We start from the raw sequence: 16,936 nt of genomic DNA, 5'->3' as shown, positions 1-16,936 counted from the left end.
ACAGTGCCTGAGACTTATGACAAAACGTTTCTGAATATCGGTGAAAAGGTTTCTTCAGCTGTCATCTGTACTTCTTTGAAGGTGTCGGACGTTTCGCTACTCATCCAAGAAGCTTCGTCAGCAAACTAAACTCTTTAGTTTAGTTAGTTTTAAACTGAACTCTTTAGTTTGCCTGACGTCAGTTAGGAAACCAAGAAATGATGTCGGTTGTCCTCCGAGTGCGACATCCTATTTTCACCCTGGCCGCCAGTTGAGGAGTTCGCCAGACTGACAATGAAAACGAGGGCAGACGCAACCTTCTGGCGCATACGTGACTCCCTCACGCCTCAGGGACTATCTACATGAACGCACCATAGAACACATGTGAGCATGATCTCCGAGAGGCTAAAATTAGCCTCTTGAAGTTGTGTTTCCAGGCAGCTAATTCAATTCTCTTACACTTTAACGCGTAAGTGGGTGGAGGATGTTTTGTATCGTATCATGCTAACATCTGTTGTAGCTCATTGACGAAAAAAAGTGGATCGAAAAAGAGATGTTTAATCCGCATTGTTGGGGCTTGTCATGGTCTTTGAAATCCATTGAGGATTTTCAGTCAATTGCTTATCAATGACTCGAAGAATACATGGCGAACGTCGTTAAGATTGCACAACTGTCCATGTTTTTATGTTTTTGTTTTGTTTATTATTTTGCTTTGTGTTGACTATTATGTGAAAGCGCTTTGTTACAGCTACTACTGTTGTGAAAGCACTATATACATTTGGACTATTATAACGTCTGTGTAAGATCTCAGTCGTACAGGAGTGGTCCATCGATGAAAAGGTTTCTGCGGCCGTCATCTGTACTTCTTTGAAGGTATCGGACCTTTCGCTCCACATCCGAAAAGCTTCGTCAGCGAACCTATGCTTGTCTGTGACTGTAAAGTGTCCTTGAGAGCTTTGAAAGGCGCTTAAAATGACATGTATTATTATTATTATTGTTAATATTATTATTGTTAGGAGTATTAGTATTAGTATTAGTATGAATGTTTTGCTGGTAGCCAGACCTCGGCTTTGAGAGTTCACTGGCACCGCCACCTCTGGATATCTGGGATATGCATATAAGACCAGAGCTAACAGCAAAATTTTATTTAGCTGACGAATCTTTAAAGGATGAGAAGCGAAACGTCCAACACCTTCAAAGAAGTACAGATGACGGCTTAAGAAACCTGTTCATCGATAGGATGTATTGTATTGTATTGTATTGTATTGTATTGTATTGTAATGAAGGGAATTTGCTAGCCTTTGAAAATGTCTTTGTTCACCAAGTGTAATTTTATTATTCGATCGTTTTGTATCTGTGTCGTCGAATCGCTATATAAAATCAATATGTATTGTATTGTAATGTCTGAAATGTGGGCGAAATGGATTGGATGAAACCAGTAGAAGGCACAAAAGTCTGCCAAAAATGACTTGTAGAAAAATGTAATCATCTCCACTATTATTATGATTATTTTAGTGTGTTGTTGATTTCGAACAGGCTCCACCGCATGCCAATCGCCACAGCCTCAACACGCTTACTTCCCTTCCCGCAGAAACCAAACAATACTGATTCCAATCAGAACCGGTAGCCATTCCCACCGTCGTTTCGGGTGTACCTGACATAGTTGTAATCTCTTTTTTTTTTTAATTGTACACAGATAAGCTTGGACTACTGTCAGCTGTCAGGGATGCCACAGAGATCTGTCTTGGCCCCATGGATTTATTTTGTTATTTCCCCAACAGAAATAACTTCTTCCTGAAACCTTTCAAGGACGGTCGTTACGACATTGGACATCTTAAGATAATAAAACAAAACCTTTATTGAAGAAATTCCCAATTTACACCAGCAAAACGTCAATGCAGAGCGCTGACGCGTATATTGAACTGTCGCGGCTTGGAATTGAAGCGGAATTTGTCAAGATTCCATCGAATATTGTATCTTCCTGTTCCCATCATTTCCCTTTTAACCGTAAAGTCCAAATGAAAAGGATTCACGCGCAAATCGATCGCTCTGCCGGGACTGTGGCGAATACTGTGGCTAAATGCCGCTGCTTGGAATTGAAGCGGATTTACATCGGGCAGGAGATTTGAGACAGTCTCTTTTCATCAATGAATGCTACAGCTTTGTGTTTGCTTTCAACATTTTACTTGTAGCAGACATGCACATTTCACCATGATGTCCCTGATCCACTGGTGAAAAGGATGCTTTGATCCTCTCCTCTTTTATCTAGAACTGCTTCACACAACAAAGCGGGTGCAGAAAGTGCTTCAGATTGAATGACTGTTGTGTCGCATTATGTTATTTTGTTGTTTTTGACTTCAAGAGCTCTATATTTTTTCTACTTCTTCCTTTCCTTTCCTCTTACTTTCATCACTTTGCTGCTGTGAAATTTCTCCGATGCGAGACCAATAAAGGCTAATCCAATCCAATCCAAAATTATGAAGAAAAAAAAGAAAGTAGAAGAAGAAAAACTTCCAAAACCAAAAAAAAGCTTAGCATGCTATCAGGTTACAGGGTGCATGCTAGGGCGAAGCACCTTTACTAAATACCTGAAGGAGATGTAAAAACCTTAAATGGAACATGATTGCCTTTATGGGTGGCCTGGAACACACTTTGACAGTAGAAGGAGAGCAGCTGTTGAAGCTGCTGACCGAGTACTCACTCCTCACACTCAAGTGAGACCAGTTTGAAAAGATAACATCGTCCTGCGTAATGATCGGCCCCATTCCGAGGTGGCTTGGCTTGCTTTGGGCTACGACGGATGGACTGGAATGCCCCTCAAGCTGTTGTCTCAACAAATGGAGACCTCCGTCAATATTTACAGTTTGGATTGGATTAGCCTTTATTAGTCTCGCAGTGGAGAAATTGACATTTCACAGCAGCAAAGTGATGAGAAGTAAGAGGAAAGGAATGGAAGAAGTAGAAAAACAAAATACAGGAGCTGCTGTAAAGGCAGCCACTCTCGCGGCGCTATCTTGAAGTCAAAACAACAAAAAACAAAATAACAAACACAAAGGACACAGACAGTCACCTTCTGCACCTTATATGAAGCAATTTTAGATTGAAGAGGAAAGGATCAAAGCGTCCTTTTCACCAGTGAGTTTTCGACAAACTAAGTTTTGAAGGCAAACGTGAAGCTGTGGCATCCAGTGATGAAAAGAGACTGTCTCATATCACATCACATCTTACCGTGAAATGGGCCTTTCTTTATAATAATAATAATCATCATCATAATACTAAAAATAATAATCCTAAATATAATACTAAAAATAATAAACATAAACAAATAATAAAAATAATAAAAATTATACAAATTATAAAAATAAATTAATAAATACATAAAATAAATAAACAAATACAAAAATAACACAAAATAAAAAAATAAGTAAAAATAAATAAAGAAATAAAAATAAACAAAATAAACAAAAACAATTAAAAAGAATTAAAAAAGTAAAAAAGAATAAAGAAATACAATTAAAAAAAATAAAGAAAAAAAATAAAAATAACTAAAAATTAAAACATTTAGGAAAAAAAATCATTTCATTCATGATTTGAAATAATTTCATTTCTAAACGCCTTTTAAAACTCTCAAGGTCACTTTACAGTCACAGGACTTTCTCCTACATTTCATCACAAACAGAACTTCAAAGTCCTTTAAGATGCTTTACGTGTCCATGATTCTTCTACAACATATCTTCTTCTTTTCCTTTGGGCTTTTCCCTTGACGTGGTCACCACAGCAAATCAGTGTCCTCCATCTTTAGAGGTTTGATCCGCATGTTTGTTTTGACCAAGCTTTTACGTCGGATGCCCTTCCTGACACAACCCTCTGTATTTATCCGGGCTTGGGACCGGCACAAGAAGACATATGTGCCTTTGTGGCTACAGAACAAGCAAGTCGCTCAGTAAACACAACTTCTACAACATATACAATGCAAAAAAAAAAACCCCGATTGAAATCCTACATGGTTGGTGATCTCAGCTCTCTTGACTTTTTCACTGCATTTCAGGGCGACATAATTTAGAGTTCCCTTCAGCCAGTTATATAGCTAATCGATAAGTGCAAAGTCACTTTACAGTCACAGGATAATACCCCACACGTTAGGAATTAATTTTTTGGGCTTTTCAGGTGGCTAGTCCACATTCAGATAACAATTTTGTATGAGCGCATGTGGTCATGCGTAGGGGGGGTGTTGAACTCCCCCGCGGGCAGCCCGGAGGAGTGTAGGAGGGGCTATATCCCCAAGCTGGGTGTGAGTCCAGCACTCTCAGACAGATCAGTGGCAAAATAAGAAGGGTGTGAACTCAACTCAGTGAGAAAGAAGTTCCAAAAGGCATTTCCAGTGCGAGGATTCTTCCCCTCTTGGATATGCTGTCTGAGCGCTTCTTTTGGGAATCTTTCTTTGGAACTCTTCTCGACCGTCGCAGCTGTTGACAATGCAAGGAAGGGCCAGTAAAACTCCAAAGAAGGAGCTCGTCATCGAGAGTCCACAACAGTATCAAAGTTTAACCGCGGCGGAGGCTGAAGTGGATTCTGTGACACAGGTGGCGGTGAGGCATTTTAGTACCGTGGGGCTTTTTTTAACGACGCTGACAACAAAGTTTTAACGCAGTTATTATTAAATCTCAAAGCGGGTGTCATCTGTGTCGTTTATAGTGTGCATCAGAACCACATGCTTGGAGTGTGCTGCGTGACTGTTGAACTCAAACTTTATTCCATTACTGTGGCTTGTAAAGTATATATTTTTTTAATTTGGATCAAAAGTCAAACTTAAAGGACAACCGACAGCATTTTTTTTGTTTCTTAACTGACATCACAAAAACGTTTTATAGCATCTAAAATACTCAAAACACGCAAGCTGATATTTTTAGTCAAATGCAAAACACCAATAAAAATGACTTCAAGTGTCCCAAAACTGCCACAAAATGAGCCCGGAAGTGGGGAGATTCAGAAAGTCCCGCCCCCTTTTTCGTGATGTCACGCCACGATACTCTTTCACAAACTGCCTTGCTCCAGAATCAAAACAATGGCTTCAGAGAGTTCAGAGATTTATTGTTACGCATTCAAGTAGCTAAATAATTGTAGATTCAATTTACTAATTGATTATCTATCAATTGGATCAATGAATCATTGCACCTCAAGCTCATCCCCCCCGATTTGCCTTTATTCTTCCAGGTGAAGCCGAAGGTGATCGAACCGTTGGACTATGAAAATGTTCTGGTGCAGAGAAAAACCCAGATCCACAGCGACGTCCTCAGGGATATGCTTCAGTTCCCCCTGGAAGACTTTGAGGTAAGTTCCAGAACCGATTTTGCAAAGAAATTGGCATTGGTTGCAAGGGAAAAGGTCACGAAGAGTTGGGATTGTATTTATCCAAGGGAGTGGTCCTTCACATCATGATCCTCTTACGTGACTGGATAAAAGTGTGCTTTAGATTAGCAACGCCAAATGATGAATATGTTTTCGGGGGTGTTGTACTCACGCAAGACCTAACATCAAATTTATCTGAGGGAATGTGTCCTTCCACAGCAGGGCTCGGGAACCTTTTGGACTAGGAGAGCCATAAAATTAAAATATTTAGAAATGTTTTTCAGTAACGCACGAGTGGCCACTTTTCAACAAAATGTCAGAATGTACTACAGTGGGACCTCGGTTTACGAACACCTTGCCTTCCGAAATTTTCGGTTTATGAACGTGAAATTTATGGCAATTAAACCTTGGATTGAGCACTACTTTTCGGGATACACTCGGAGCGCCGGCCCCACCACGGCTGGCGAAGTAATCTTCGGCGGAAGAACACCAAAGCACACGACCGTACAGCGCCCCAGCCGGCCTACCTTTCCACACCGTCTTTCTCTTGCGTGCACCGTCGATCGTCTCCAAAGATTTTTTTTTACAGACACTTTTGCTGTTATGGGACCGAAAGAGACCCCACCACAGGCTCGTGTTCAGCCGAAGAAGACACAAAACAAAATTACAGTCGAGGAGAAGAAGGAGATCATTGAAAAACACAAACGAGGTGTGCGTTTGTCTGATTTAGCGGCCCAGTATGGATATGCTAAGTCCACCATTGCTACCATCCTTCGCAACAGAGAAGCTATTAAAGGTGCGTGTGTTGCACGGCAAATTCACTCTGATATCGTCATGCGGTAACCTGGAAGTTCGCCGTTTATTGATGATTTTAAAGCAAGCGTTGGGTCATTACTCGTCATGGTGAGACAGCCAGTTCTGACAGTAAAGCTGCCGAAGCCTAGAAGGGATCATTCCTTGAAATGGTGAAATAAGAATACTCCGTACCTCAGCAAGTATTTAATGCACATGAGACCGGCCTTTTTTTGGAAAAAAAATGCATAACCAGACTTTCATGACACAGGAAGAGAAGTCTGAACCCCATTCCATCAAGCCATCAACGACCATCACAAAGGTAAATAAAATGACTTTATTATATAGTGCAGTGTATTTCTTTCATTACAATAGAATAGCACATTTATTATACATAGATTAAGGTATATATTGTTTGTAGTTTTAAGGCTTATTTAGTTGAAAATTATATTTTATGGAGACCTGGGAACGGATTATTCTCATTTTAATGGTTTCCTATGGGAAATTAATTTTTGGGATACACATTTTTCGCCTTACACACTCTGTCTGGGAAAAGCCAAGGCCCCACTGTATTTAAAACAACTTTGTGATAGTACTCACCGTTAAGATGAATGCTTTTCCATTCCTCATGATTGGTAAAAGGCGAAGTTCCCGAGCTTTATTTCCATACCGGCGTGTATATTTTCTTTGTATTTATTTGGCTTGTGTGGCCCTTTCCTCTGGGCCATCGTTGCGAGTACCGGGCGGGGTCACCCTTAGCGGCTTTTCCTTTGTTTACATCCTTCCATGTTGTAGCCAGAGGAAGGTCACGGGTCATCACTTTAATTGGCTCATACTGTCCAGTACGTTGCGAGGGAGTGAACGTTCCCTTCAGCCACGTCGTGCAAGACCTTCGCTTCCTCCAAAGGTTCCCCCGTAGAGGGAGGAAGGATTCGCGGAAACCTGGTTCTGTGTTCTTTTATTTTTTTTTTTTACCTCAGGAAATTGGATTTTTTTTGGTGCAGACCGAAAGTTCACAATGACTGTGTGACCTTGCCAAGGACCTTATCAAATGCTAAAATGGTCGAGTATGGATTTTGTTTTCACAGCTGTCCTCTGGATGTTTTAGTCACTGACCATGACGTTAGGTTTTTTTTCTTCACTTTTATATTACACCATATTCAGAGTAGATTAAAGACTTGAGGATGAAAAGACATTTGTCATTTTAATCACAAAGCGTTCAGATGGGAAGCTCGCTTCATTCCGGAGGCCTTTAAAGACCGGCACTTTGGTCTCGCTGTTTGGTTGAGAAGGCAGCACACGCTACATGAACACATTTAAAAAAAAAATGCAAAATCTTGCCTTGTCTCGCGTTATTGTTTAGATTGCAGGCTCCTGTTACCAAAGTAACGCTCACCTGTCAAAGGTACTCTCCACTTTGATTATCAAAGTGACTTGCTCAATCTTCTTCTTTTCCTTTGGGCTTTTCCCTTGACGTGGTCGCCACAGCAAATCAGTGTCCTCCATCTTCAGAGGTTTGATCCGCATGTTTGTTTTGGCCAAGCTTTTACGTCGGATGCCCTTCCTGACACAACCCTCGGTATTTATCCGGGCTTGAGGTATCACTGTAATAATAATAAAAATACAACAATCAGCAGAAAGAGCTTCTTTATCGGTGAGTTATTATTGTATCAAATCCAGTGTTTGTCTATTCCTCCGTGACAAGAATTTCTATCAGATATCTCCTTTATTGTTGTATCTATCCACTCTGGTCATAACGTCGGTGCCGTTCTTTCTCCAACACAATGTTTATAGTCTCTCCATCTGTTTTGCATTTCCCAGTTGTTGGCATAGTGCACAGCGGGCCCGGTTTCTCTTCGGACTCTGAACGAGTCCGAAAGTATTTCTCCAGGGTTATCATCCTTTTTTCCTTGATTCAGTTTGAAGTGTGTTTCAAGTCCATCCAGCAAAATTCTGTAGGAATGGCTTTTATGGTTACCCAAACAAAGCACCATTTTGCTGGTACTAGCCTCTCCTTGACTCATGAGTTTTTTTCCCTGCTAGCTTCCCCTAATCCAAAATATTTTTGACGCCTTACTCCTTAAAACATGTGGAAAGTGCAGGTTTCAAAGCTCTAACTGTTTTGTTATTGGCAAATGTCGGCTTCTGTCTTCAATACACCGACGCTTGTTAAAAATCAAGTATGAACTGAAGTCTTTGCATTCTAGAATTTTGCCCCAAATGAAATATATTTTATTGTATTATATATTTATATTAATTGGTGCTCTAGTAGATAGACTGCGTGCTAAATATTGCTCCATTTTTTTTCTTTCCGTTAATCCGAATCAGAAAACCTTTATTCGTCCCACAATGGGGAAATTTGCAGTCCACAGCAGCAATTTGAAAGGGGAATAATAATAATAATAATAATAATAATAATATATTAGATTTCAAAGCTCTCAAGGACACTTTACAGTCACAGACAAGCATAGGTACTATTATAAATAAAATACAATCACAAATAGAATACAATAAATAAAATACAATTATAAATAGAAACAAGAGAGAGAGAGCTACACGGAAAATGTGATTTTAAATAGGTGGCTTTTGGAATGGGATTTGAAGGTGTGAAGAGAACCCATGTTACGAATGTTGGGAGGAAGTGAGTTCCAGAGTTTGGGGGCGGAGCAGCTGAAAGCTCTGTCCCCCATCGTGCCGAGACGGGCAGGGGGGGGCATACAGAGGTGGAGGGAGGAAGAGGATCTGAGGGAACGAGAGGGAATAGAAATTTGAAAAGGGTCAGATAGGTCAGGGGGGGCAAGGTTATGGGTAGCTTTAAATGTATAAAGAAGAATTTTAAAGTTGATTCTGTATTTGACCGGGTATGTACATACTGTATATTATGTATAGATCGATTAAAAAAATGGGGATATTCTGCCTGCAAACAAAATATGTATATTAACTATATCGTTAGATGGCCAGTGAGCTTTTTCGCCATGAATGAAAGGCTTTAGGAGGCCTTTGAAAGGTTCTGAGAAGCTTGATGACTAGGGCGACCATCTGTACAATACGGGAAAGGAGCCAGATTCAAATATGGAAAAATCACATTTAGGGAGATGAGACATTCGGTCGTAATGGCCTCTTGATTTCATTTCACTCCTTATCACGTTATGTTTTTCCGCTCTTCTGCATCACGTTGCGACATGCTTTGAGTCCTAATATTTCTTCGTTGACCAATTCTCAACCCTCTCTGTTGCAGATTTTCACTTTGAGACGACAAGGCAGGACTCTCTACTCAACGGTGCCTGACAATGCCGAGAGGGAGGCTCACAGTTTGTTTGTCCAAGAGGTACACATGTGGTTTTATTTACCCCTTTTCATGTTAATGGTAGTCATGGATGGATGCTTTATGAAAGCGCCACCACGGGAGGATAGTTCGGGTAGAATAATGTCAAGCAACAGCACCGTATGACTTGAAAACAATAAGACCTGACGGATTGTAGAACTGCGCAATTAAATAGATAGATACGTGGAAAAACAGTTTCACAAGTCCAGAATGCAGTCTTGAAATGTCATCGCTTACCAAAGACTGACAGCAGTAATGCATGTAACACATCAAGAGAACAGGTGGAAAACTGTATCCATCACCTGAAACATCGCCACCGTCTGAATCCGGCGCCTAATGCCTGAATAGCTGCTCTTATTACAAGTCATGATGTCGGATCTTTGTTGTGAGCTCTGTTTACACCGAGAAATGAGATATGAATACTCAAGACGTTTATCAAATGCCTGGTACGTCTCTGCTCTCTGGACTTCTGACAGGCAAGCATGAACATGTCTCTTTTTAATTGGTTGAAATAGTCCAGAAGATGGAGATTTATCAGGTCGGTTGGATAGAGTTTACCATTCACACAAAAACGGGATAGCGTTGTGAGTCGGTTTTGCTAATAGATAGATAGCTAGACAGATAGATAACTCGATAGATAGATAGATGGCTAGCGATGTGGCTAATAGATGGCAAATAGAATGATAGCTATCTGGCTGGCGAGATAGCAAATAGTTAGCTAGCTAGGTAGCCAGCTGGATACATATCTAGCTATTGGTTATCTATTAGCCGGCTAGCTTGCTTTCTATCTTACAGTATGTATGCTTTGAGCGATTTTAAGTTGTGAACTCAACAAAGCAAAGCAATTTCGGAAACTACCATATCTATTCGAGTATAGCGCGAATACGTGTATAGAGCACACCCCTAATTTTCAATTAAAAATCGGTATAAAATTTTGTCTCGCTTTTTCTCAGCTCAGACCAAGCATTGTGATTAAAAATCATTTATTGACAATGTAAACACTGAATCGAAACTCAGCTTATTGGTATTTGTGCAAAACAGCAATGCTTAACTCACATTTTAATGTGGGCGAGGAAAGGAAATGAAGCGTAGCTAAAGAAATGCTAATCAACAATCAAAAAAAGGAATGCTAACTCTCTCTATCTAGCTAGCTAACTCTATCTAGCTAGCTAGCTCTATCTATCTAGCTAGCTAACTATCTATCAATCTATCTAGCTTTCTACCGATTAATAATAATAATAATAACTGAAGCATGAGGAATAGCCATGGAAATGCTGCCCCCTCCTGGAAGGGATAAAGCATTAAATAGATATGAGAATTTTTCTCAGGCCTCGTTTATAACGCGCACCCAAACTTCGAGTTCTTTTTTAGGTAGAAAATTTTGCGCGTTATACTCGAATAAATATGGTACATCTGAATGGCATGTTTAGTTTTTAGATTATTTTGCTTTGTACTTGCTGAAATTATTATCTACCACATCACAGCTGACATGCAGAATCCTCACAAATCCCAAAATTATGTCATTCGCTAAATTACGACGGGAAAAAATAGTCAGTCATACTTCTTGGAGAAGATTTAAAGACTTTTGGTGTGTGTCGTTGGATTTTCAAGCTTTCACTCAAAAAAAATGTATAATTACAATATGTACGCTGTGTGGTTCAAAGACGTGTTATTAGTGGTTTCTAATCGGCTTTCACTGTGTCCTCGCAGTGCATTAAGACCTACAAGACCGACTGGCACGTTGTCAACTACAAGTATGAAGCCTATTCTGGAGACTTCCGCCAGCTTCCAAAGTAAGTCCTTACAACCCCCCGCCATCTTGCTTTTCGGATTTGTTAACAAAGTGGTAAAGATGACAGTCTTAAAGGACAACCGACACCTCTGGATAAATTGTATCCATAATTTGTAAAATGACTTCTACTGAGCGGATTTTACAAAGAGTCTGTCGCATATAGCTACATTTTACGTTTTAAGACTCGCGCTGAATATTCAGGAAGTCTTGTTTTTGAGTTGAATTTTGGGTACTTTGTTTGGTCTGAAAACTTTGTGTTGATGGCGAAATTAGAAGGAAAACACATAAATAATGTGATGGTGAATTGTTGTGTGTTGCACCAAGACTATAATTTGATACTAGTTGACACAAATTCCCAGCAGACAAATCAGCCCCTTTCCAACGGAGCTTGGGCGCCATTTTGTGCATTTTCCGGGACGCTACATTGGAGTCCTGAAGGCTCCAATTGATACGGAAGGACTTCTTTCATCGAGTGCAAACATTTATTCCTCTTCAGAACTATTTGAATCAATATTCATAACTGGATGAGTAACAAGAAATCTCTGAACTCTCTGAAGCCATTGTTTTGATTCTGGAGCAAGGCAGTTTGTGAAGGAGTATCCTGGCGTGACATCACGAACAAGGAGGCGGGACTTTCTGAATCCCCCCCAGTTCAAAGCTCATTTTGTGGCAGTTTTGGGACACTTGAAGTCATTTTTATTGGTATTTTGCATTTGACTAAAAATATCAGCCTGCGTGTTTTGGGTATTTTAGATGCTATGAAACGTCTTTATGATGTCAGTTAGGAAACAAAAAAATGGTGTTGGTTATCCTTTACAGTTATACGTACAAGAACAAGCGCTTTATAGAATACATTTTGACACCTGCTCAAGATGTTTTCATCATGTAGTGGCGACAATTGTAGCTTCATTGTCGGGAACTCGGGGTTAGTTAGCGACTGACTGGAACCGACGTTCATTGTGCGCGGATTTTGTGTCATTTGCCAACTCCGCCCTGCCTCTTCCCTTTTAAGAAATTCACTTTTGCATTCATTTTGATGTTGATGACCTTGATGCATCCGCTTTTGCCAAACACTTTGGCGTCACGCAGACAATCGGGAAGTTAAAACAATACATCGTGACGTGAGTTGCCTGTTAAAAATTTCACATAAAATCCTCATCAAGTGATTTTTTTTTTCCTCCCTCATCTAAACTCTAGTGGGCATAATACACTCTGGCATGTTTCCATGAGTAGCCTTAGCTGGAAAATGCATTTACCAGAGTGGCCTGCTTACTTGTAGCTGCTTTTAGGCCTGCTATATAGCAGCCACATCATTTATGGAGTTGTTAGCTCACCTGCTAAAACAAACAATGGCCGTGACTTCATATTTGAAGTCATAATCATGCATTTCCGCTCGTGCTAGCATTTTTTTAGCATTTCTAATCATGTACGGCAAACGGCCACTTTTATACGGGGATTGTAATCATTTATAAAGACATGTCTTTATTTAGCTATCTTGCTATCGAGCTCGCTATCTAGCTGGCTACCTGGCTGGCTACCTAGCTAGCTATCTATTTGTTGTCTATTTGCTAGCTGGCTATCTAGATGGCAACCTGGCTGGCTACCTAGCTAGCTATCAGATATCTAACTGGCTAGCTACCTGGCTGGCTACCTAGCTAGCTATCTATTAGATATAGATATAAACATATAAATATATAGATATAAACTAGCTATTAGCAAGTTAGCTAGCTTTCTATCTGTTTGAGTTATTCCGGGTTGAGTGAACGCTGGCGCGTGTGGCTGCCGCTGCTCTCCCACAGAAAAAAAAAAACTTATCCTGTGACTGTAAAGTGACCTGGAGAGTTTTGAAAGGTGTTTATAAATGAAATGTATTATTATTATTATTAAGTTAACGTTTATCTGGATTTTAATATTTGTTTAGTTAAAATCTCACATGACGACACTGATTCTCCAAATTTACAGCAAAGTTTCCAGACCTGAAAAACTGGCGGTTCACGTCTTTGAAGTGGACGAGGACGTCGACAAAGACGAGGTGGGTTGAGACAAAGCCAGGAATTATTTTATTTTTTTTGTGGAAAAATGGAGAAAAGTTTACATGTTGCAATGTTTACTTTTGTGTTTTGTAGATTACATTTCTTTTCAATGGACAATTGTTAACTCATTCACTGCCATTCCTGAATGTATTCGAGAATTGGAAAAAAATAACGTGGAGCACCATTTCTGAATTTGTTTTTTTTTCCCTTCCACTAGGCGGCAGCATTTTTCTTTTGTACAGCCGCCCTCACTTGCACCTCATGTTATTCCAGAACCAAATAAGCTAGAAATAACCTTCTTTTTTTCTGATGAATGACAAGATTGAACATTAAATAAATCTCTCCATTGTTTTAAATGAGGCTAATTTACCATCTGAAGTTCCTTTTTGACTTATTGAACTCATTCGCTGCCATTCACAAATTTAAAATGTGATGTAGGGCAACGTTCCTGAATTTGTTTGGGTTTTGTTTTTTTCATGCTTGGGTGCCGATAAAGTGCTGGTCATGGCCTCTGGCAATGTTTTTTTCTTTTCCACAACGGTGCAGCATTTCCATTTTTTTCCATGTTAGCATTTTGTTGTTAAAGCGCTCTATAAACCAATATATATGTATTGCATTGTATTTTGGATTAGCCGCCCTCATTTCAAATCTCATAACACCAGACCCATCTAATTTAGGAATGAACTATTTTGTTCTGATGAAAGAAGAGAGTCTAAGGTTTCTAACGCTGTGTTGACTGTTTATGTAGTCCTAAAACTCAATATTCTGTGGGTCCTGCAATTTGAGTGATAATGACAAAAACCCTGGCAATGAAGTGGACACATTTTTGCGTATCGTCAGGCAGTAAATGAATTCCAAAATCAAGATGCATGCAATGGATATACGTAATCCATTCCTGCTTTTTTTTCATGACGATCATATGGAGTAACTGCTTTGTAATTAGGGCAAAATATAATGCTTTGTTGCAAAATATAGGCCGGCGTGTTTGCGGTGGTGTGTTGCAACATATTTAGGAACGTCTTGTTTCAGGGGCTTTCTTAAGATGAGCGCATACAGCTGGAGAGTTGTCTAAATATTTTGGGTGTGATTTCCTTATGGAGTCTCTTGAAAATCGAACTTTTAATTGAATGAACATACTGAGATTGCTCAAAGTCAACTGGGATAAACTCCGACGGAAAATAAAGAAAAAAAGGGGGAAAATGACATCATGGGATCACGTGTGACTTGAAAGACTATGCGCCCCTTTAGGAAAGCAGATGTTATTTTTTTTTCTGTGTCGAAGCACCTGTTTTTAAGCGTCTGTCACTGACACTCATGACGACATTGCGGAGATTTCAAGGATCAACCACGGTCGCAGTGATTAGCTGGTCTGCTTCGGAGTTCCAACGTTCTGGGTTCAAATCTCAGTTTCTTCAGTCGTCATTTGTACTTCTTTGAAGGTGTCGGACGTTTCGCTTCTTATCCAAGAGGCTTCGTCAGCGTCTTCGTCTTTTTTGCTGGTAGTAGTTTATTCAATACATGTAATATATATATATATATATATATAATAAATGAAATGTATTATTGTTCTTATTATCAAAGCAGAGGTCTGGATTATGGTCTATTCCTGGCCCTGATTGCCCCATTTGCAGATGTATCTCAGTTTTGGGGATTCCTCTTATGGAGTTGGATTGTTTTCGCTACGCTGGTTGGCATTTTCTATCGAGTCGACGTTGATTTTATTGATCTATGAATGAAAATGATGTGTTGTTTTTCAGATGCTAACTTAGGTCCAAGGAAATGAACCTACTAATATGTTTGCCTCTCGGGTGTTGTCTAGACACTGGCTAGGACAATCGGACCGTGAATTCTTCCAGATGGTTTGTTGAATTGTTCCATTAGGGCCATTACATTTTTTTTTTTTTTGGGGGGGGGGGAGAAATAGGAGGTGGTGCTCGACTACAACGCCAACATCTTGGAAGGTCGTTGAAACTTTGCAAGTGTCGCGCTGGTTAATCACTTGTCAAGTTACCAAAGCACAATATTCATGCAAGGGTGATCGAAACCAGGACTCGCCGTGGAGATTGCCCCCCACCCCCAACCCCCCAAACCTCCTTCTCTCACATCATTCTTTCCTCTCTTGGTTGACTGTACTGTATTCCTAAAGCTCTTCATCACCGATGTAACGTTGGAATGCCTTCCGGCAAAGCTCATACTTTCATAGCGGCCCCACCTTTGAATTGTGCAAATAACCTGAGAAAGAGATGCCTCACGATCAAGACGTCCGTGTTTATTTGGGCTAACACGTAGCGTTTGTTTAATCTTCCCCTCTCTGCTTATTTGGACCGAGTCAGACCTTCCCCGCATTGGATTCTGGGTTTTTTCAAAGCTAGAAATCACACGCTTTCGGGCACAGCCAAGGCAGCTCTTTGTCAGAATGCTTTCTAAGCAGCGGCGATATCATGTTGTTGTTGTTGTTGACTGGGCCCGTCCGTCTCTCACTCCTCACACCACTTGATTGATCTTTTCCTATTGCTTCCAGGACACGGCCTCGCTCGGTTCTCAAAAGGATGGCATCACCAAACATGGGTGGCTCTATAAAGGCAACATGAACAGCGCCATCAGTGTTACCATGAGGGTAAGAAGAAGATAATGCTTTCAAAGCCTCGGCTTTAAGAGGACCGCTGCCAAAAGGCAACGTCAACGCTGTCCGTTTTCCAGTTCAGACAGTCGAGTCCATTTTAGAAAGCAGCCCACAATATTGACATACTGACTAACGCCTCTCTCAGAGACACGGTTATTGTTTTATGTCCGTGAAGTTGATGTATTATATAGCCTTCAACACGGATCAACACAAAGTTTTCATACCTAACAAAGTAGCCAAAATGCATTGTGTGTCGCTTTCTCGTTCAGGGGCGTTCCTTCAGTGACGTCACGTACGGACTCGTCACCAACTCAAAAACAAGACTTCCTGAATATTCAGCGCGAGCCTTAAAACGTAGAATATAGCTATATGCGCTGGAATCTTTGTCAAATAGTGGTCTCACACTTGTTCTCACACTAGTCATTCAAGAGGAGATATTTCCATCTGACGCAACTGGGAGACGGCTCTTACAATTTGAACTTCTACAAAGATGAGAAGATTTCCAAAGAGCCTAAAGGAACCATTTTCTTGGATTCCTGTATGGGTGTTGTTCAGGTAAGCATTTGAACTACTCTGAGCTGTCAATGCGCCGTCCTGGACAAATGTGAAATCTGATTGGGTGTAGTGATACTCCTGTTGCTAACGGTTTATTATTAAAATCGGACAACATGGACGATTCCGAAGGCCCTGAAAAAGAGAATTAATTGACTATTGGGAATGCATTCTGATCATTTGAATTCAGATCAATGATCAGAATTAACGTTGTAAATTCATAACGTAAGGAAGACCTTCCTGGCAGTGACCGTCTTCTATTTCTCAAAGTGACTCCTTCATTCAGCTGGCTAGTTGGCTGGCTATATATTAGCTACCTATTATCTAGCTAGCTAGCTGTCTCTCTATTAGCTATCTAATGACTAGCTAGTTGGTTGGCTGGATGGCTAGTTAGCTGGCTATCTATTGGCTATCTATTGGCTAGCTAGCTAGTTGACTGGCTATCTATTAGCTCGCTGGCTGGCTGGGTGGCTATCTGTTGGCTATCTATT

At 40.3% G+C, this 16,936-nt stretch overlaps 1 protein-coding gene across 9 annotated transcripts in view; it reads left to right on the top strand.

Moving 5' to 3' along the window:
- The window catches only part of LOC148894223 (dedicator of cytokinesis protein 9), a 59,605-nt gene that overhangs the window by 12,230 nt on the left and 30,439 nt on the right, over positions 1–16,936 (top strand). For 5 of the 9 annotated variants that reach the window (XM_089001952.1, XM_089001953.1, XM_089001962.1 and 2 more), the window contains 6 exons: positions 5,194–5,310; positions 9,359–9,448; positions 11,156–11,238; positions 13,200–13,269; positions 15,792–15,887; positions 16,314–16,448. In XM_089001952.1, coding sequence (XP_088858078.1) covers positions 5,194–5,310; positions 9,359–9,448; positions 11,156–11,238; positions 13,200–13,269; positions 15,792–15,887; positions 16,314–16,448 — 591 coding nt within the window. Of the gene's footprint in view, positions 1–4,294; positions 4,569–5,193; positions 5,311–9,358; positions 9,449–11,155; positions 11,239–13,199; positions 13,270–15,791; positions 15,888–16,313; positions 16,449–16,936 lie in introns of those variants that run through there. The other 4 variants (XM_089001955.1, XM_089001954.1, XM_089001961.1 and 1 more) reach the window with 4 other exon arrangements.

This window comes from Hippocampus bargibanti, linkage group LG08 (assembly GCF_051943395.1).
Source record: "Hippocampus bargibanti isolate YZ-2025 linkage group LG08, ASM5194339v1, whole genome shotgun sequence".
NCBI lineage: Eukaryota > Metazoa > Chordata > Actinopteri > Syngnathiformes > Syngnathidae > Hippocampus > Hippocampus bargibanti.
Note: the sequence above shows the minus strand (reverse complement) of the source record. Positions and strands in the feature narration are given on the sequence as shown.